The following is an 18,762-nucleotide window of genomic DNA, read 5'->3' as shown; positions in this document are numbered from 1 at the left end:
ATAGAAGAGGTAAGATACAAGAATAAATGTTTGTAGCAGGGCAGAGGTGCCTTGTAAGGACAGAAACGGTAATATAGTTCATATGAGGTAGAAATCTCAGTGGGTGACAGGTTAAGACCTCATGAGCAGTTAGTGTTGAAACTGTGTGATAAATTCTGAATGGGCTTTCAGGTTGAAGGAATTTATTTTCCAGAGGAATCACTCTTTCATGTAATTTACTACAGGGTAAGAGTTTAGAAACATTACTGCTAGCAAAGAAAAAGTTACCTCCCTTCTAACCCCTTGACATTTTTAAATCAAAGGACCATTTGATCCTTACTAAAAGATGCTTTGAGTTTTATGCAAATGCACCTTTATCAGTATACGTCAGAAAAATGTTTACCAATAGATCTCTCTCCCTTTTTTAAAAAAGTGACCTTGAGGGGTAAATGTCACTCCTTTGACAGAACATGGTGTGACTGATCTTGTGCTACAATGGAAATTAAGAGACATAGGCTTGATTCTGGCTTTATCCATAACTGTCTGTATAACTATAGGTACATTTGTCTCTTGGGGGTTTAGTTTCATCATCTGTAAAATGAAGGGGGAGTAGATCCAGTCCAGATCAAATACTCTGCACAACAAATGAACAGGCAGTTAAAATTATGTGCTAAGGTACTCTTAATACTCACTAAAAGTATAAACAGGCTTTAAGCTTTCTCTATACTTCATTTTCACTTTTTGTTATATAACTTAAAAAGTCACACTTTGAGCCTGGTGTGGTGATGTGGTGCCTGTTGTCCCAATAGCTCAGGAGGCTGAGGCTGGAAGATCACTTAAGCCCAGCAGTTCAAGGCCCCTGGGCAATATAGTGAAACCATCCTTCTTAAAAAAACCACTTTTTACCGAGACCCACTTTTGAGGAGTCATATCCCCATCTTGTGGCCTTTCAGAATATTGCTACTAAATGTTTTTACAATTATGAGCATAATTAGCAGTGGGTTGAATAGCTAAAAACATTTGCGTCCATAATATCTGACATCGCTGTGCTAAAATTTAGTGTGCATTAACTCATCACACTGCTTGATTTATAGGCCAAGGGTAAAGTTTTCCTACTAGCATAGTCTAAGCCCAGAAGTTATGTACATGAAATTATAATCTTGTGGCACAAATTAATAGCTGATGGGAGTCTATAAAGAGGCAGACAAGTAACTGCATTTTTCACATTTAAGGACTTAATATAAAGTATCTGTAGGCACTTTGGCAGTAGTGGTTTCTTATTTACATCACAGTCTGTCCCACTTTTCCTTAGTCTAAAAATTCTGGTATGAAAATGCCTTGGGGTTTGATTGTTATGAATCTGAAAAACAAGAAAAAGTAGCACATCATACCAGTTTACTTGAGCTGAGAGAGTAATTTAGTGTATTTAATAACAACTGTCTTCAATTTTCTACAGGTAGGGCTGTAAACTCTACTGCCAACAGGAACCACGTAAAGTAAATCAGTAAAGCAAGGGAAGCTGCAATTTGAGACTTTATGTAAAATCGTTTCATTTAAATATTAGCATCGAACTTAATGTAAAAACCAGAAACAAAAAGGAAAAACTGTGAATCAGGCCAGGCACGGTGGCTTGCGCCTGTAATCCCAGCACTTTCGGAGGCCGAGATGAGAGACCAGGAATTCGAGACCAGCAGTTGGAGACCAGCCTGGCCAACATGGCGAAACCATATCTCTACTAAAAATGCAAAAATTAGCCGGGCATGGTGGCGGGCACCGTAGTCCCAGCTACTCGGTAGGCTGAGGCATGAGAATCGCTTGAACCTGGGAGGCAGAGGTTGCAGTAAGCTGAGATCGAGCCACTGCACTCTAGCCTGAGCTTCTGAGGGAGACTGTCTCAAAAACCAAACAAACAAAAAACCTATGGGTCAAATAGATGTGACCACATGGCTGATTTAACTCTTAGGCTGGCAATTTGTGTCTTATATACAGAGTAAAGGTCTTAAACTACTGATAAATTAAGATAGTCTACATTGTTACATTATATTACATTCTTAACAGAAGTAAGCAAACAATTTATGATCCGTTGTGATCATATAGGATAGTTTTTCCAATGACCCATTCTCTATGCCCATCCTTAGCCCTTGTTTCCCTCAGCAGATTTCTCAGATTTAGGAATTTACGCACATGCCGTGGGAAATTTAATTTAGATGGGTGTTAAATTTGGATGATGATTTACATAATAAGCTTAATTACAAAAGTAAAGCTGCCAAGGTGGAATTTGAGAATCTGAATTTTTAACTGGCAAGATGATTCTGGTATATAACCAGGTTTGGGATCCATTCTTTGATTTTGTAACACTACTCACTCTCCAGGGTTTTTCCTCCCTTCTCTTGAACATTGTTTCTTGGACATCTTTGTAGGTTCCTGTTCTTTTACGTCTAAAATTCAAGTGTTTCTTACATTCTTTTCTTTGACCTGCTTACTACAGACATCCTTGGTAGTCTCATATAGTCCCATAATCAAAGGTTATATGCTATGAATTAGTTATGTTTCAGGAAATAGCTGTTAAAGCAATGTGTTATAAAAGAGAATTCTTTCATTTAAAAAGTCCAAGTGCATTTCCCTTTACTACCTAGTTTTTATTTAACATTAGCATTGCTTCAGTCTCATTGGGTAACATTTAGACTGCATTATATAAATCATTTTTAAAATTGCCCATTCATACCTTAAAAGCGTTTGACACTAGTTTTGATGGAAAAAAAAAAACTATCAGAACATGTATTTATAGGTGTTTATTCCAAAAGCAAAGATGATAACAGACTGTCTGGACACTGCTGAAATTTGGAAGAGTGATCTGGTACTTAAATGGAAGGCTCACTCATTCAGCTCTCATTCAATTTCTGTTCTATATAAACTGAAGCCTTGTACAGCTGGCGATTGAGAAATCGTGTTTTAAATGTTTGAAAGTCTTGCCTCCTTTTACTTGTTCATATAGTAAGAAATAAACGAGGAATCATTTACTTTCTACTTTGAGTTTTAGCATCAAAAATAACATGCCTGGAAAGTACTGCAGTTTGTTGTACCTTATATAATGAGTAATGTTTGTATTTTATTTAACTTTTTGTTAGGGATTCTTTTTCAGCTTTTATCTTAGATCCAGGGGGTACATGTACCGGTTTGTTACGTGGGTATGTTGCATGATGCTGAGGTTTAGTGTACAGAATTGATCTTGTCACCTGGGTATTGAGCATGATACCCAGCAGGTAGTTTTTCACCTCTTGCCCCTCCCTCCCTTCTCCCTCTTCTAGTAGTCCCCAGTATCTGTTGTTCCCATCTTTATGTTCATATGTGCCCAGTGTTTAGCTCCCACTTATAAGTGAGAACATGCAGTATTGAGTGTTCTGTTACTTTAATTTACTTAGGATAATGGCCTCCAGCTGCATCCATATTGCTGCAAAGAATGTGATTTTGTTCTTTTTTATGGTTATGTAGTATTCCATGGTGTATGTGTGGAAATCTTTAAACATTTATGAAATGAAACAGTAGAATAAGCCCCATCAATCAACTACAGTAGGTAGGATCGATTCCCATTTTATTTCATCTTTGTTTGACCTATACTTTTCCCTTTTCCTTTTTTGCTGGGGCACTTCCAAAAGAAACTCTAGATGTAGTATCCTTTTCCATCTCTAAATACTTTAATATTTAATATGAATATTTTTTCTGTCTTTTTTTTTTTTTTGGAGACAGAGTCTTGCTCTGTCACCCAGGCTGGAGTGCAGCATCGTGATCTCAGCTCACTGAAACTTCCACCTCCCAGGTTCAAACGATTCTCCTGCCTCAGCCTCCTGAGTAGCTGGGATTACAGGTGTGCGCCACCACACCTGGCTAATTTTTGGTACTTTTAGTAGAGATGGGGTTTCGCCATGTTGGCCAGGCTGGTCTCAAACTCCCTAACTCAGGTGATCCACCTGCCTCAGCCGCCCAAAGTGCTGGGATTACAGGCATGAGCCACCATGCCTGGCCTTTAATATCTTTAATAAGAATCTTTAACAGAGAAGGATTTTTTAAACAATTACAATACCTTATATTATCTTATGATCTGATATCCAGTTTGTACTTATTTTCTGTCTTGTAAATGTCTTTTAAAAATAATTTTTTTTTCACATTAGAATCCAGAAAGGTTCACAAATTGCAGTTGGCTGAAATGCCTTATCTCTTACGCTAATAGTTCCTCCACTAATTAAAAAAAAAAAATTGAGTAGTTTTAGATTTATAGAAAAATTGCAAAGATGCTGTAAAGAATTCCCAGTTTTCTCATATTACTAACACTTTACATTAGTATGATACCGTGGTAAGAAAATGAAAAGACAAGCTACAATTGAGATTAGTTGCAAAATCATCTGTCTGATAAAGGACTTGTATCCAGAATATATAAAGAACTCTTACAACTCAGTAAGACAAGCAATCCAATGTAAAAACAGGAGTACAAAATTACTGTAAAAATTCTAGGTTTATTCTCAGGGCTAAACCATGGGCAAGAGATTTAAATAGTGATTTTACCAAAAAAAGACCAAAACATAAATAAATGGCTAATAGCCATACAAAAACATACTCAACATCATTAGTCAGTAAAGAAATACGTCCAATGAGATATCACATCACACCAGTAGAATGGCTATTAACAGAAAGGCAATAAAAGGTGTAGAGAAACTGGAACCCTAATACATTACTGATGGAAATATAAACGTCACAGACACAGTTTAGAGGTTATCTGAAATGGGTTTCACTGGGCTAAAATCAAGGTGTTGGCAGACAGAGTGATTTTAAATAGTGTCCTTCAAAAATTATTATCTATCTGGAACCTCAGCATGTGAGCTAAGTTAGAAATAGGGTCTTTGCAGGTATAATTGAGTTCATATGAATTAGAGCAGGTCCTAAATGTAATGACTAACGTCCTTATAAGAAGAGTAAAGGAAACAGACACACCACAAAGACAATGTGAAGATGGAGGTAGGCTGCCCCAAGCCTGGGGCCACCGAAGCTGGAAGGGGCAAGGAAAGATTCTTTCCTAGGGTTTTGAGAACATGGCCCTGCTGACAGCTTGATTTTGGACTTCTAGCCTCCTGTACAATAAGAGAATAAGTTTGTTGCTTCAAGCCACTGAGTTTGTGGTAATTTTTAAAGATAGCCCTAGGATGTTAATACAGTAGGATTGTGTTTCTCCTAGAGGCCCTTGAGAAGAATCTTTCCTTGGCTCTTCCAGCTTCTATAGGCAACCTGCATTCCTTAGCTCCTGGCTCTTCCTTCATCTTCAAAGCCAGCCATAGAGCATCTTAAAATCTTTTTTGTCTGAATAGTATTCTGTTGTCATATCTCCTCCGTTTATTAAGGATTTATGTGATTATATTAGGCCCGTCTGGATAATCATGGTTGATCTTCACATCTCAAGATCTTAATCACATCTGCAAAGTCTGTTCTTCCATGTAAAGTAACATATTCAAGATTCCTGGGATTATGACATGTACATCCTTTGGTTGGGGGTGAGGGGCATTATTGTACCTACCACAGACAGTTTTTTTAAAAGCTAAAAATATTTGTCATACAACCTAGCAATCCCACTTCCAGTTATCTACCAGAAAAAAAACTAAGGCATATGTCCACACGCAGACTTTTATGCAATATTCATAGCAGCATTATAATAGTCAAGATGCACATACAGCCCAAATATCCATCAGCTGGTGAATGAATAAACAAAATGTGGTATAAACTATACCAAAATAGAATACTATTCAGCAATAAAAAGATCAGACTGCTGACGTGTTAAAACAGAGGTGAACATCAAAAGCATGCCACATGAAAGAAGCCTAGTGCAAAAGATCACTTTTCTTGTGTGCTTCCATTTATATTAAATGTCTAGTAAAGGCACATTTGTAGAAAGAGAAAGTAGATTTAGTGGCTGTCTAGGGGTAGGAAAGGGGATTGATTGCGGATGCACCTAAGGAATTTTGAGACTGTAATGAGAATGTTCCAAAACTGAATTGCAATGATAGTTGCACAACTTTATAGTAAAAAAATCACTGAAGTGTGCACTTAAAACATGGCTTTTATGGTATATAAATTATACCTCAAGAAGGCTGCTTAAGAAGAAAGAAATGAGGGGGATTTAAGAAAGAGGGAGTTCATATACCTAAATGCAAAACGTCTAGAGAAAACATAAAAATCTTTGTGATCTTGAGTTAGGCATATTTCTTGAATACAACTCAGAAATAAATCCATGAAATAAATTTGTCAAAATGTAAAACTTTCCCAAAAACAATAAGAAAATGAAAAAAGCCATAGACTGGTAAAAATTCTTTGCAACATACATAACTTAGAAATGACAAGTATCCATAATACACCCAAAACTCAAGAAAAACCAGTTTTTAAAAAATTGACAAGAAATCTGAACTGATTAATTTATCAAAGATGATACATGAATGGCAAAGAAATACATGAAAAGATGCTCACTTCATTTATTGTTTAGGGGGATGCAAATTAAAAACCACAATAAATTGTCACTACGTACCTGTTAGAATAGCATAAATTTTAAAAGTTAACAATGCCAAATGCTGATGAAGATTCAGAACAGTAGAACTCCTATACACTTAAGACCCAGCATTCCCACTCTTAGGTATTTACTAAGAGAAATAAGAACTTATGTTCATACCAAAACTTATATGTAAATGTTTATAGGAATTTTACTTGCAGTTACCTAAAATTGTAAACAACTGCCCTTCAACAAGAGGATAAATTTACAGTACATCCACATAATGGAATACCATTCAGCATTAACAAGGAATGAGCTATTGATATGCACAACACCGGGGTGAGTCTCAGACATTATGCTAAATGAAAGAAACCAAACAAGCAGCTATGTATTTTGTGATTCCATTTATGTGACATTGTTGAAAAGGCAAAACTTTGGGGAACAGAAAAGAGATTAGTGGCTGCTTGGGAGTTGAACTTTAAAGGGTCATGTGGGAGGTTTTGGGAGTAATTAAATTGTATATTTTGGTAATGGTTACATGATTATATGTATTTGTAAAAACTCAGAACTATACACCAAAAAGATGAATTTAATTTTATGTAAGCTTTAAAAAGTTTTTTTTTTTCTTTTTTTTTTTTCGAAAGCCAAGGAATCAATCAAAACTGATCCCCATAAAAGGCAGGAAAATGAAGAACAGTTAATACTTGGTACAAACAGAAAATTGCAAGCTGATGGACTTGAATCAACTAAATCAGTAATTCAATAATTACATTAAATCTTTTTTTGAACAGTCTAGCTCTGTCACTCAGGCTGGAGTGCAGTGGTGCGATCTTGGCATGGACTTGAATCAACTAAATCAGTAATTCAATAATTACATTAAATCTTTTTTTGAACAGTCTCACTCTGTCACTCAGGCTGGAGTGCAGTGGTGGTGATCTCGGCTCACTGCAACCTCTGCTCTTGGGTTCAAGCAATTCTCCTGCCTCAGCCTCTCAAGTAGCTGGGACTAAAGGCATGCGCCACCACACCTGGCTAATTTTTTGTATTTTTAGTAGAGACAGGGTTTCACCATGTTGGCCAGGCCGGTGTTGAACTCCTGGCTTCAAGTGATCCACCCGAGTCAGCCTTCCAAAGTGCTGGGATTGCAGGTGTGAGCCACTGTGCCTGGCCCATTAAATCTTAATGGACCAGATACTCCAATTGTCAGATTAAAAGAATAAGATCCAACTATATGCTATTTACACACACTTTAAATATAAGGACACAAGGAAAAGTAAAAAGAAAAAGAAAGGTAAAAGATAGAACATGAAACTTTGATTTGAAGGAAGCTGTAAAGCCAGGCCTGGTGGCTCATCCCTGTAATCCCAGCACTTTGGGAGGCTGAGGCAGGTGGATTGCTTGAGTTCAGGAGTTCAAGACCAGCCTGAGCAACATGGTGAAATCCTGTCTCTACCAAAAATACAAAAACAAAACAAAACAAAAAAAATAGCTGAAAGTGGTGGCATGCATTTGTGGTCTCAGCTACTTGGAAGGCTGAGGCAGGAGGATCCCCTGAGCCCGGAAGGCAGAGCTTGCAGCAAGCCAAGATTGTGCTACTGTACTCTAGCCTGGGCAACAGAGTTGAGACCCTCATCTCAAAAAAAAAAAAAAGAAAAGAAAAGAAAGAAAGAAAACTGCGTATTAATGAACAAAGTAGACTTTAAAACAAGGAGTATTGCCAGCAAAAAGGAGGGATATTTCAAAATGATAAAAGCATCAAATTATCAACAGTAGTCCTAAATATTTGTGCACTTCCTAATTTGAAAATACCTGAAGCTTTCTTTTATTGATTGAATGAAACAGCAAAAAGGAAGAAACACTTCCAAACTTTCTTTGAGGCCAAGATAACCCTGATAAGAAAACATATCAAGAATATTACAAGGGCTGGGTGCAGTGGCTCATGCCTATAATCCCAACACTTTGGGAGGCCAGGGTGGGCGAGCCTATCACTTGAGGCCATAATTTCAAGACCAGCCTGGCCAACATGGTGAAACCCCATCTCTACTAAAAATACAAAAATTAGTTAGGAGTGGTGGCACATGCTTGTAATGACAGCTGTTTAGGAGGCTGAGGCAGGAGGATTGCTTGAACCCAGGATGCGGAGGTTGCAATAAGCTGAGATTGCACCGCTACACTCCAGCCTGAGCAACAGAGGGAGACTCCATCTCAAAAAAAAAAAAAAAAAAAAAGGAAAGGAAAAAAGTGTGTCAAGAGTAAGCCTTTTTGAGATACCATGTGAACAAAGACTTGGAGTTAACATATTCTGCAGCCAAGGATGGAGAGGCCATCAATTGACAGGAAAAACGGCAAGCAAAGCAGATTTTGGAACAAAGATTTGAAATTTGTTTGCAGTATGTTCACTTTGAAGTGTCTGCTGGAGATTGCTTGGATGTAGGAATGTAGAGTTCAGGAGTGAACTATAGGCTAGAGACAGAAATTTGGAAATTGGCAGCATTAAAGCCACACAACTACAAGATTGAATGAGATCACCAAGAGAATAATTATAGAGAAGATAACCAAATGCGTCCATATATGAGGCCGTCATAAAATTGGTTCTTTTTCAGCTTCCTCATTTATACACAAGCACACTTGATGTTTTAGCCATATCAAACTGACTAATTTTCGGACTACATCATTACTGTTTTGTTCACGTTTTATTAGACTGCATCTCTTGCCCTTCCACAGGATAAGCTAGTCGTTCTTCAAAATGTTTCCCATTGTCACCTTCATTCTAGTATTATTTTTGTACTATATGTACGTACACTGTTAGTAGCACATCGTATATACCTGTCTTTCCTACCAGATGTAAACACCTTTGCATTCCAGATGCATAACACATAGATATTAAAATATTTATTGAAATATAATTGATTTATGCTTTAAAATAGGCAACTCTATTATGTTCATAAGAACTTTAGAAAAATTTAGATTGACAGAATTTTAAAAATCTCCATTAGGTTAGTTTTTTAATAGAGACTTTGGACTTTCAACTTAATTTTTTATAGGTTATTCTAACTAAAAGCTTTTTGGTTGTTTACATTCAAGTAATGTTATTTTCTTGACATGTCTACATATCCCTTATGCTTATGCCTTTTTTTTTTTAACTCCGTGTTCCTTGCTAACTTATATTTACAAGTTGATTATAGTACTTTGATATATTTAGAAAATCCATGTCTTAAAATAATTTGGAGCTAAGTGATCAGGATTACAGAAGTATTCCATTTCAGTCAGACATATCATGTTAATGAGAGTTAAACTATATTTGAAGCTCAGTTTTGCTGACAAGGTTACATTAAGTGAACATTTTGAAATTGTTCTAGCATATTTGTTTCTTGCAAAAATCAAATTAATTTCTCAAAAACAGCTTAATTTTTCCAACAGCTACCAAACAATACTTATATCTCAAATTTGTTTAAAGCGTGTATATACGTATATATAACGCGCATAGAAAAATATTGGAAGACTATCAGCAAACTTATTTCTGGCCATATTATTGCAGGATATTTTCCCTTTCTACATCATTTCTATGGTGTGCTTTAAAAAAAAAAAAAAAAGACATGTTTTTTTTTAATTAGGGGAAGATTAAGCTGCCTATTCCCTAATGGTTCAATATTGTTTTCTCTATTTAGGCTTTATCTGGCCACCCTAATGGAAACTTTTTTTAGTAGTTAACTTTTATTAGACTCATTGTAGCACAGTGCACTATAACCACTTTTTCTTCTTGTATGAAGTCAAGAAATACCTGGTATTATTCTTTGAAAACTGTAAGTATGCTTGAAGCCTAGTTATTACCTACAAATGATTCCTAAAGTTTTAAAAACCTCAAGTTCTTTCATTTATACTTTAGAAGCTTGACTTTTTAGGTCCTTAAGTTACTATTGTTGATACTTCAACTTCATAATGTAATTTTAAATCACTTTTTAAATACTAAGACTTTTTTTTAAATGAGATGCTCTAAATTAATATAAACTGTATATAAAAAAATTACTACACCCAACTTGTGGCACCATGGTAAGTTAAACAGGAGACAGTGTAGGTAAGATGTGATCCCTGTCAGCTACTGCATTTTTAAAGGATCCTATATTTTGGCCAGGCACAGTGGCTCACGCCTGTAGGCCCAGCACTTTGGTAGGCCAAGGTGGGCGGATCACTTGAGCTCAGGAACTGTAGACCAGCCTGGGCAACATGGTGAAACCCTGTCTCTACAAAAAATTCAAAAATCAGCTGGGCGTGGTGGCATGTGCCTTCCTCAGCTACTCGTCAGGCTGAGGTGGGAAGATCACTTGAGCCTGAGAAGCGGAGGCTGCCGTGACCTGTAATTATGCCACTGCACTCCAGCCTGGGCAACAGAGCAACCCTGTCTCAAAAAAAGAAAAATAAAGGATTCTATAGTTTACAGGATAACAGTATCCACAGATTTTTCTTTTCTTTTCTTTTCTTTTTTTTTTTTTTTTGAGGCGGAGTCTTGCTCTCTCGCCCAGGCTGGAGTACAGTGGTGCGATCTTGGCTCACTGCAACCTCTGCCTCCTGGGTTCCAGCGATTCTTCTGCCTCAGCCTCCCGGGTAGCTGTGACTACAGGCACGTGCCACCACACCGGGCTAATTTTTGTATTTTTAGTAGAGACAGTTTCACCATATTGGCCAGGCTGGTCTCAAACTCTTGACCTTATGATCTGCCCACCTTGGCCTCCCAATTTTTTTTTTTTTATGTGAATGGTAGATAGTGGGGAAAGTGAGCCCAGTAGATTTTAGTCAGAAAAGTGTTATGAAGAGGGGGAGTTCTGTGAATGAGATGTAATCTACTTAAAGAAAACATGAATTTCATACAGGGAATTCATTATAGTTGTCAAATACTTGGGATGAGAAAACACTATACTTAAGTGACTAGAAGTTGGAAGAGACTATAACAAGAAAATGTCTATTTTTTTATTTTTATTTTTTTAAACTTCCTATGGTGCTGAGGGGTTTTTTAAATATATAAATCTCTTACCCTTTTACTAACATATTTGTTTATTTAATCTGTGTGGTTGCTAAGAAACTATGTTCAGATTTTAGGAAGACATACAAGACATGAAAAGATCATTGGTTGCAACAAATAATACAGATTAGTGGTATAAAAAATAATCAAGGCAGGAAGGCTAAAGTTCCAAATGAGCTAAGCCTTTCAAAACTGCTAAGTATGACAGAAACGATGCTTTATGCTGTCTTTTGTGTTCTTCATACAGACTACTTAAATAGGGGGTAAAAGTCTCTTGTTTTTGCCTCTAACTCCTTACCAAGTAGAATGTTCTCCAAACTGGGCATTATAGAGTAATACATCTTAGAGAACTTTGTACTATAAGATAAAATATTACATCATATTCCTCTCTATCCAGATAAATCAAATTTGGAAATTTCTTTTTTTTATCTGTAATTGTTGCTGTTTTTTGTTTTGTTTTTGAGACAGTCTGTCACCCAGGCTGGAATGCAATGGTACACAATCATAGCTTACTGCAGCCTCGACCTCCCAGGCTCAAGCAGTCCTCTCACTTCAGCCTTCTAAGTAGCTGGGACCATAGGTGCACGCCACCACACCTGGTTAAGTTTTTTAAAAAAATTTCTTACAAAGTTTTGCTATATGCCCAGGCTGGTCTTGAACTCCAGGGCTCAAAGGATCCTCTCACCCCGGTCTCCCAAAGTGCTGGGATTACAGGCCTTCATGCCCAGCTGTTTTTTTTTTGTTTTGTTTTGTTTTTGTTTTTGTTTTTTTTTTCATTTTAATCTAAATTTTAACGTTTCAAAATACAGTTTTTAAAATTACAATTTCTACTACAAATTAAAATCCTTTCAAGCATGTTTCTGTATATGTTAACAAAAGTCCGTTGTTAAATATAGTTGAAATGTGCTTTTTCTCTACAAAACACAATATGCTACAACATCTTTTTGGGCAAATAATACGGATGGAGCAAAAAAATTGTAGAATGCTGTCAGGTTTGCCTTATCACATTTGATCCGCCGTTAACAGTAGTGAAGTTCACTTCAGCTATTAAAAATTCTTTGTTTACAGCTCTGCAGGCAGAACAACTTTGATACTTTGTTAGAAATTGGAACTGAAACTTTTTCGCTTTAATCTTTTCCATGGAACCAATTGTTTTGATTACAAGTGGTTTCTTAGGAATGCTCCTTTTATTAGTCCTTTCTCATGCTGCTAATAAAGACATACCCGAGACTGGGTAATTTATAAAGGAAAGAGGTTTAATTGACTCACAGTTCCGCAGGGATGGGGAGGTCTCAGGAAACCTATAAACATGGTGGAAGGGGAAGCAAACACATCATTCTTCACATGGTGGCAGGAAGGAGAAATGAGAGCGAAGCGAAGGAAAGCCTCCTTATAAAACCATCAGATCTTGTGAGAACTCACTATCACGAGAACAGCATGAGGGCAACCGCCCCCATGATTCGCCGGGTCCCTCTCACGACATGGGAATTATGGGAACTACAAGATGAAATTTGGATGGGGACACAGCCAAACCATATCACTCCTGTTGCTTTCTTAATGGATAGTTTTCATCCTGGGGTGATTTTCAAGATGGTGGATTCCTTTGTTTCGTTTCCAGCAACTCTGGTTCTGAAAATGGGGTATGTGTATCCAGGAATGTGAATTTTGCATATCACCTCTGTGACTCTGATGTAGGTAGTTCATAGACCACGGTTTTCATGAATAGAATGTGCATGGTATTGCATACCTCCATTGTTTTCTTAGAATAAATTACTAGAAGTAAGATACTTGGACAAAGGAACTGTAATTTTACCAGAAATAGGTGTATCTAAATTTTTCTGAACTATGAACTACAAGGAAAATTTTGACACTTGTAGAATGTTATTCTGGCCTTTGTAGTAGTTGTTGTGTACCATATTTGTCCCTAAATGTATGTAATTATATGAAAGCTATGAGTAGAATTTGTATTGAATGACTGTCAAAATTTGCTTATAAATGATAATTTGCTTATAAATCAACTCTGAAAGAGTTGGATTTATCAATCATGTAAAAAAGACTTGGTAACCCTTTCATATGTTCATATTAACAAATGGGGCTAATTATGTTTTATTGAGTACATTTTGATTTGTTCCAGTAGCCGGATCGAGCTGGGAGATGTGACACCACACAATATTAAACAGTTGAAAAGATTGAATCAGGTCATCTTTCCAGTCAGCTACAATGACAAGTTCTACAAGGATGTGCTGGAGGTTGGCGAGCTAGCAAAACTTGGTATAATATAGTTTTTTTTGTCCTCCCTTCTTTTCTTTCTTTTTGTTCTTGAACCCTAGTTTTTTATAGAGCAGAAGGAGTTAACTAATTTAGTTTGCTTATTTTATAAGTGAGGAAATGGGAGTGGTCTAGGTTGTGAGAAAAATCTCAGAGAAATCAGTTGAATAAAATAGTTGAATTTTAAAAAGAAATGCTTAGTGTTCTTAGTGTATACCTGTGTGTTTTCACTTTTTAAGCTATACTCTAGAGGAGGCTTAAACTTCTTAAGATGGCATAAGAGCTTTGAGATCATTGATATTCATGAAATAGTTGATGAAATTTAACGTTGATAGGAACAGTGTAGTCCTTTAAAAGGGAAAAAGATTAAATGTGTTATTCTGTCTGTTCAACATTATATCTTTATGTTTTCCTTGGCAGCCTATTTCAATGATATTGCTGTAGGTGCGGTATGCTGTAGGGTGGATCATTCACAGAATCAGAAGAGACTTTACATCATGACACTAGGATGTCTGGCACCTTACCGAAGGCTAGGAATAGGTAAAAAAATTGTGGTTTTTTTACTTCTTCAGAGAAGCATAAACATATTATTTGTTAATGTGTCTGACCTAGTAAGTTAATTTGGGTCTTTTTAAGGAATACTGAGAAAGGGTTACTGAATTATGTAAAATGTGGTGAAAAATAACTAATGTTTATTAACATAATTCTATTGGAAGCCCTACATAGATTTGCTGTTTACGTCCCCTTCTGCTTTTTCTGTTTTTCTTCTACCCGGAAGTGCTTGTTTAAAAAGGTTAGTCTTCTGCTAACAGTTTTAAACATACGTAGCTATTGTAGAGAGAGAACACAACTTTGGAAAATAAGGATATCTAGTGTATACCTCATAAATTCTTTTAGGACTCAATAAGTAGTTCAGATGGCAAGTGGTTAGATACATAATTTAAAGGTTGATTTATGAAGTCACGTGTTTGTTATTTATTTTATTAACAGGAACTAAAATGTTAAATCATGTCTTAAACATCTGTGAAAAAGATGGTACTTTTGACAACATTTATCTGTAAGTAAAATAATATTTAATGTTCTTATCAAAGGGGTTTAATTGGCAGGAGAAATCTTTACTAGAAACTTTAAAATCTGGTCACTTATTGTGCCTTTGGAAACACTGGAAGTAGCTGTTACAAAGTATTCGAGTAGTTGTTAGTTTTGTTTAGTTTTGTTTTATTAATAATAGTAGATTAGGAACCTGAGATAGAACACATTGCTTTATTATATTAGGATGAGAGCTCCAAAGTCACAGGGATGAAATCAGGATTAAAACTCAGGCCTTCGGAATTCAAGACTATTAATACTACTATTCTCATGCAAAACCTTGTGTGTTTTGTTCAAGGCTATGTTGATAGCTTTGAACATTGTAGTAGATCATTTGTAGTAGAGTTTAATAATGAAAATCAGAGATTACCTAGCTGAGATTATACTTGAATCTCAAGAGGCTGTAGATAAAGAGTTATGACTAAGATCACAGTCATGGATGTTCATAATTTAGTTTGGCCATGTGAGAGATTGAATTATACAGTGTTATTTTGGGAGTAATTGAGAAAGCTTGCGTTTTTAATTTTTAAAACATACCATGTATTTTATCAATCAGAAGGAAGATATATCTTCAAGCTTTGAGACCCTAGTTTTTTATTTTTCATCATTTTTTTTCTGTGTGTTAATAGGGCCTTTTAATAATTTATCCTCTTACAGTGAAAAAATTTTGATAGCTGTGGTACTTTTCCCTTTGTTGGCTACAAGAATAAACACTGAGCCTTCTAATCTCAGCCAGCTGTCTTACAAATGTAAAAATTAGATTAAAAGTGTAAAATTGTCATCAAAAGGTTTTAGGTAAGCATGCCTAACCTTTGTTGATTACTGGTAGTTGTAAAGAGAATGTAACAGATGTTTGGAGCTATCTGTGGAGAATGCTTAAAACTTGATGAAACCTTAATTTTAATTTTTTTTCTGATACTCTCTTATATCTCAGGCATGTCCAGATCAGCAATGAGTCGGCAATTGACTTCTACAGGAAGTTTGGCTTTGAGATTATTGAGACAAAGAAGAACTACTATAAGAGGATAGAGCCCGCAGATGCTCATGTGCTGCAGAAAAACCTCAAAGTTCCTTCTGGTCAGAATGCAGATGTGCAAAAGACAGACAACTGAACAAATTACAAATGAACTTTCTTGCACTTGCTTGTCGCCAAATAAAAGAGAGGCCCATTGATTCCTCCCCCACCCCAACACTTTTCTTTTAAAGCTTTTCTCCCTCCTTGTTCTTGTTTTTCCTTCTTCCTTTCCTTTTCTCTAAGAGTTTTAATACTTTCAAGGACTTTAAAAAAGTAATCATGTTTGAATTGTTTTCTCTTATTTTTGTGAGGTGGTTTGAAGGAAGGAAAAGGTAGATCTGTTTAGTTTTGCAGTTAAAGTTAGATGGTCCTAAAAATTTAATTGTCAAATAATTTCAAATTTAATGTCCTGCTTTCACATTGAAGGGCAGAGCCTACAAAACATTGTATATTTCAAAAGACAAAAAGAAGCAGCAGCAATATCTTGTTCTCTAATTCATAGACAAGTTGAGTGTGTTTGTGGTACTTTGGGTTTTTAAACACTTTGGGATACTAATCCCTAGACATTGCCTTCACTCCACCTTTAGTCCTTCTGAGCACTCTCTCGGGAGTTGGAACATTGTTATCCTTGTAAGAAATACTAAGCTTATGTTGATTTTTAAGCAATTATATCTTCTCTTCTTGCTGGTGGGTGGGGCAGTTTGGTTTAGTGTTATACTTTGGTCTAAGTATTTGAGTTAAACTGCTTTTTTGCTAATGAGTGGGCTGGTTGTTAGCAGGTTTGTTTTTCCTGCCGTTGATTGTTACTAGTGGCATTAACTTTTAGAATTTGGGCTGGTGAGATTAATTTTTTTTAATATCCCAGCTAGAGATATGGCCTTTAACTGACCTAAAGAGGTGTGTTGTGATTTAATTTTTTCCCATTCCTTTTTCTTCAGTAAACCCAACAATAGTCTAACCTTAAAAATTGAGTTGATGTCCTTATAGGTCACTACCCCTAAATAAACCTGAAGCAGGTGTTTTCTCTTGGACATATTAAAAAATACCTAAAAGGAAGCTTAGATGGGCTGTGACACAAAAAATTCAATTACTGTCATCTAATGCCAGCTGTTAAAAGTGTGGCCACTGAGCATTTGATTTTATAGGAAAAAATAGTATTTTTGAGAATAACATAGCTGTGCTATTGCATATCTGTTGGAGGACATCCCAGATTTGCTTATACTCAGTGCCTGTGATATTGAGTTTAAGGATTTGAGGCAGGGGTAATTATTAAACATATTGCTTCTATTCTTGGAAAAATAGAAGTGTAAAATGTTAATAATACAAATGTCACTGTGACCTCCTCCACTGAGAGGACTGGTTTATGCCAGATCATTTTCCGGCACACAGGGAGTGGCTTTGACAGGTTGATAACTTTGTAAGATGGGAGACATCTGAAATATTCATGTTTTCCTTTTGTAGTCCCATCTCCACTATTTAGAAATGTTCTCAGACTTTAAAATAATGCACAGGGCTTGAGCTTTCTGTCATTTGACTTTAAAAGGAAGTTTCATTCATATTTATCCTCTTATGTAAAATTGTGGTATAAAGTCTCATTTCCAAATATGTTAAATGACGAAATTATTTTATAAAATGTTTATGCACACTTTATAACCTTAAGTTTTTATTTGAGAATGTGAAAGTACAAAGTGCAGTAGACTTCAACAATCTTGAGTGCCAAGAATAATACAGAAAAAGAAGACAGTTGATGAATGAGTTTATAGGGTTCTAATCTTAAGATGGTAAAAATGTAGAAAGACCTTGCTGGTTTTTTGGGGGTATTCGTTTCTTAAACAATCCAAATCTAAGCTTAGAAGAAAAGTTTAGCGTTAAGCACCTTTATCTTCGTGAATAAGCTTCAGCTTGCTCTTGGCAAGAGAAGAGTGCTTGAGTTACAGAAGGCATAATTAGTTTGAAGAATGCAGCAGCCTTTTTGTAAACTTCCCAGATATCAAAATAGACTTTGATATATAAATGGTTTTCTGAGATGACACTGCCTCTATTTCTATAATCATTTCACCTGGACTATCTAATCAGTCCTATGAATGTATCCCTAAATGTGGTTATTGAAAACCGAATAGCTGCCTCATGACAAGTACATGTTATTTAAGGAGGAAAAAATATTAAATTTTGAATTGAGTGTGTAGGCTCCCTATCATTATATATAGAGTTTCTTTTTCCACGGTAGTCAGTGACTTAACCTGAATTGTAAATGTTTGTAAAGGGTTAATTGTCCTACATCAAACTTAGTTAAATAATTCCATCCACTTATGGAGGAGGAGGAGAATGTGGAAGAGGTAAAAAGCTGGGCACAAGTTCATATGCCTATGAGTCAGTAAAGACTGAAGTAATGTCCTATGTTGAGCTGGTTATTTTGATATATGATAATAATTATCTTTGAAGTAGAACAATTCTGTTAACTGGAAAATCACAGGATATATCCATCATATTTTTCAGGACAGATAGTTTTTACTGTGGGGCAAATAGGTTAAAATTACACTGTATGGTAGTTGCATTTAGGTTTTAAAGCAAAGAATCTGTAGAGAAATCTATGCAATATATAGTTTGTCCAGATTAGCTTTCATTTGGGGAATGAAGTTCTGAAATATCTAAAGCAGTTTACTCATCAATTGAAAAGTCCTCCAAAAAGAGAACTATTGGGAAACCATGGTGTGTGGTGGTGGAAAAGAAAAGCTCCCTCAGTTTTTTGGAGGGAATAACTTAAAAAAATACTTAAATGGCTAAGTTTACTTGGTGCAGTTAAGAATTAAACTTGTCAATTTTAACATTGCTGTTACATCTGAAATAAACGTATGTGATGTTCTGGTA

The 18,762-nt window shown here is 35.9% G+C and overlaps 1 protein-coding gene across 3 annotated transcripts in view; it reads left to right on the top strand.

Annotated features, from left to right (window-relative positions):
- The window catches only part of NAA50 (N-alpha-acetyltransferase 50, NatE catalytic subunit), a 27,511-nt gene extending 8,749 nt beyond the window's left edge, over positions 1 to 18,762 (top strand). The window contains exons 1-5 of one of the 3 annotated variants that reach the window (XM_016941683.4): positions 12,681 to 13,162; positions 13,660 to 13,793; positions 14,211 to 14,330; positions 14,781 to 14,847; positions 15,814 to 18,762. In XM_016941683.4, the coding sequence (XP_016797172.2) occupies positions 12,804 to 13,162; positions 13,660 to 13,793; positions 14,211 to 14,330; positions 14,781 to 14,847; positions 15,814 to 15,991 (858 nt within the window). In that variant the 5' untranslated portion in view covers positions 12,681 to 12,803 and the 3' untranslated portion in view covers positions 15,992 to 18,762. Of the gene's footprint in view, positions 1 to 12,680; positions 13,163 to 13,656; positions 13,794 to 14,210; positions 14,331 to 14,780; positions 14,848 to 15,813 lie in introns of those variants that run through there. The other 2 variants (XM_016941685.4, XM_016941684.4) reach the window with 2 other exon arrangements.

The sequence above is a fragment of the Pan troglodytes genome, chromosome 2 (assembly GCF_028858775.2).
Source record: "Pan troglodytes isolate AG18354 chromosome 2, NHGRI_mPanTro3-v2.0_pri, whole genome shotgun sequence".
NCBI lineage: Eukaryota > Metazoa > Chordata > Mammalia > Primates > Hominidae > Pan > Pan troglodytes.
The sequence above is the reverse complement of the archived record's forward strand: the minus strand, read 5'-3'. Positions and strand labels throughout refer to the sequence as shown.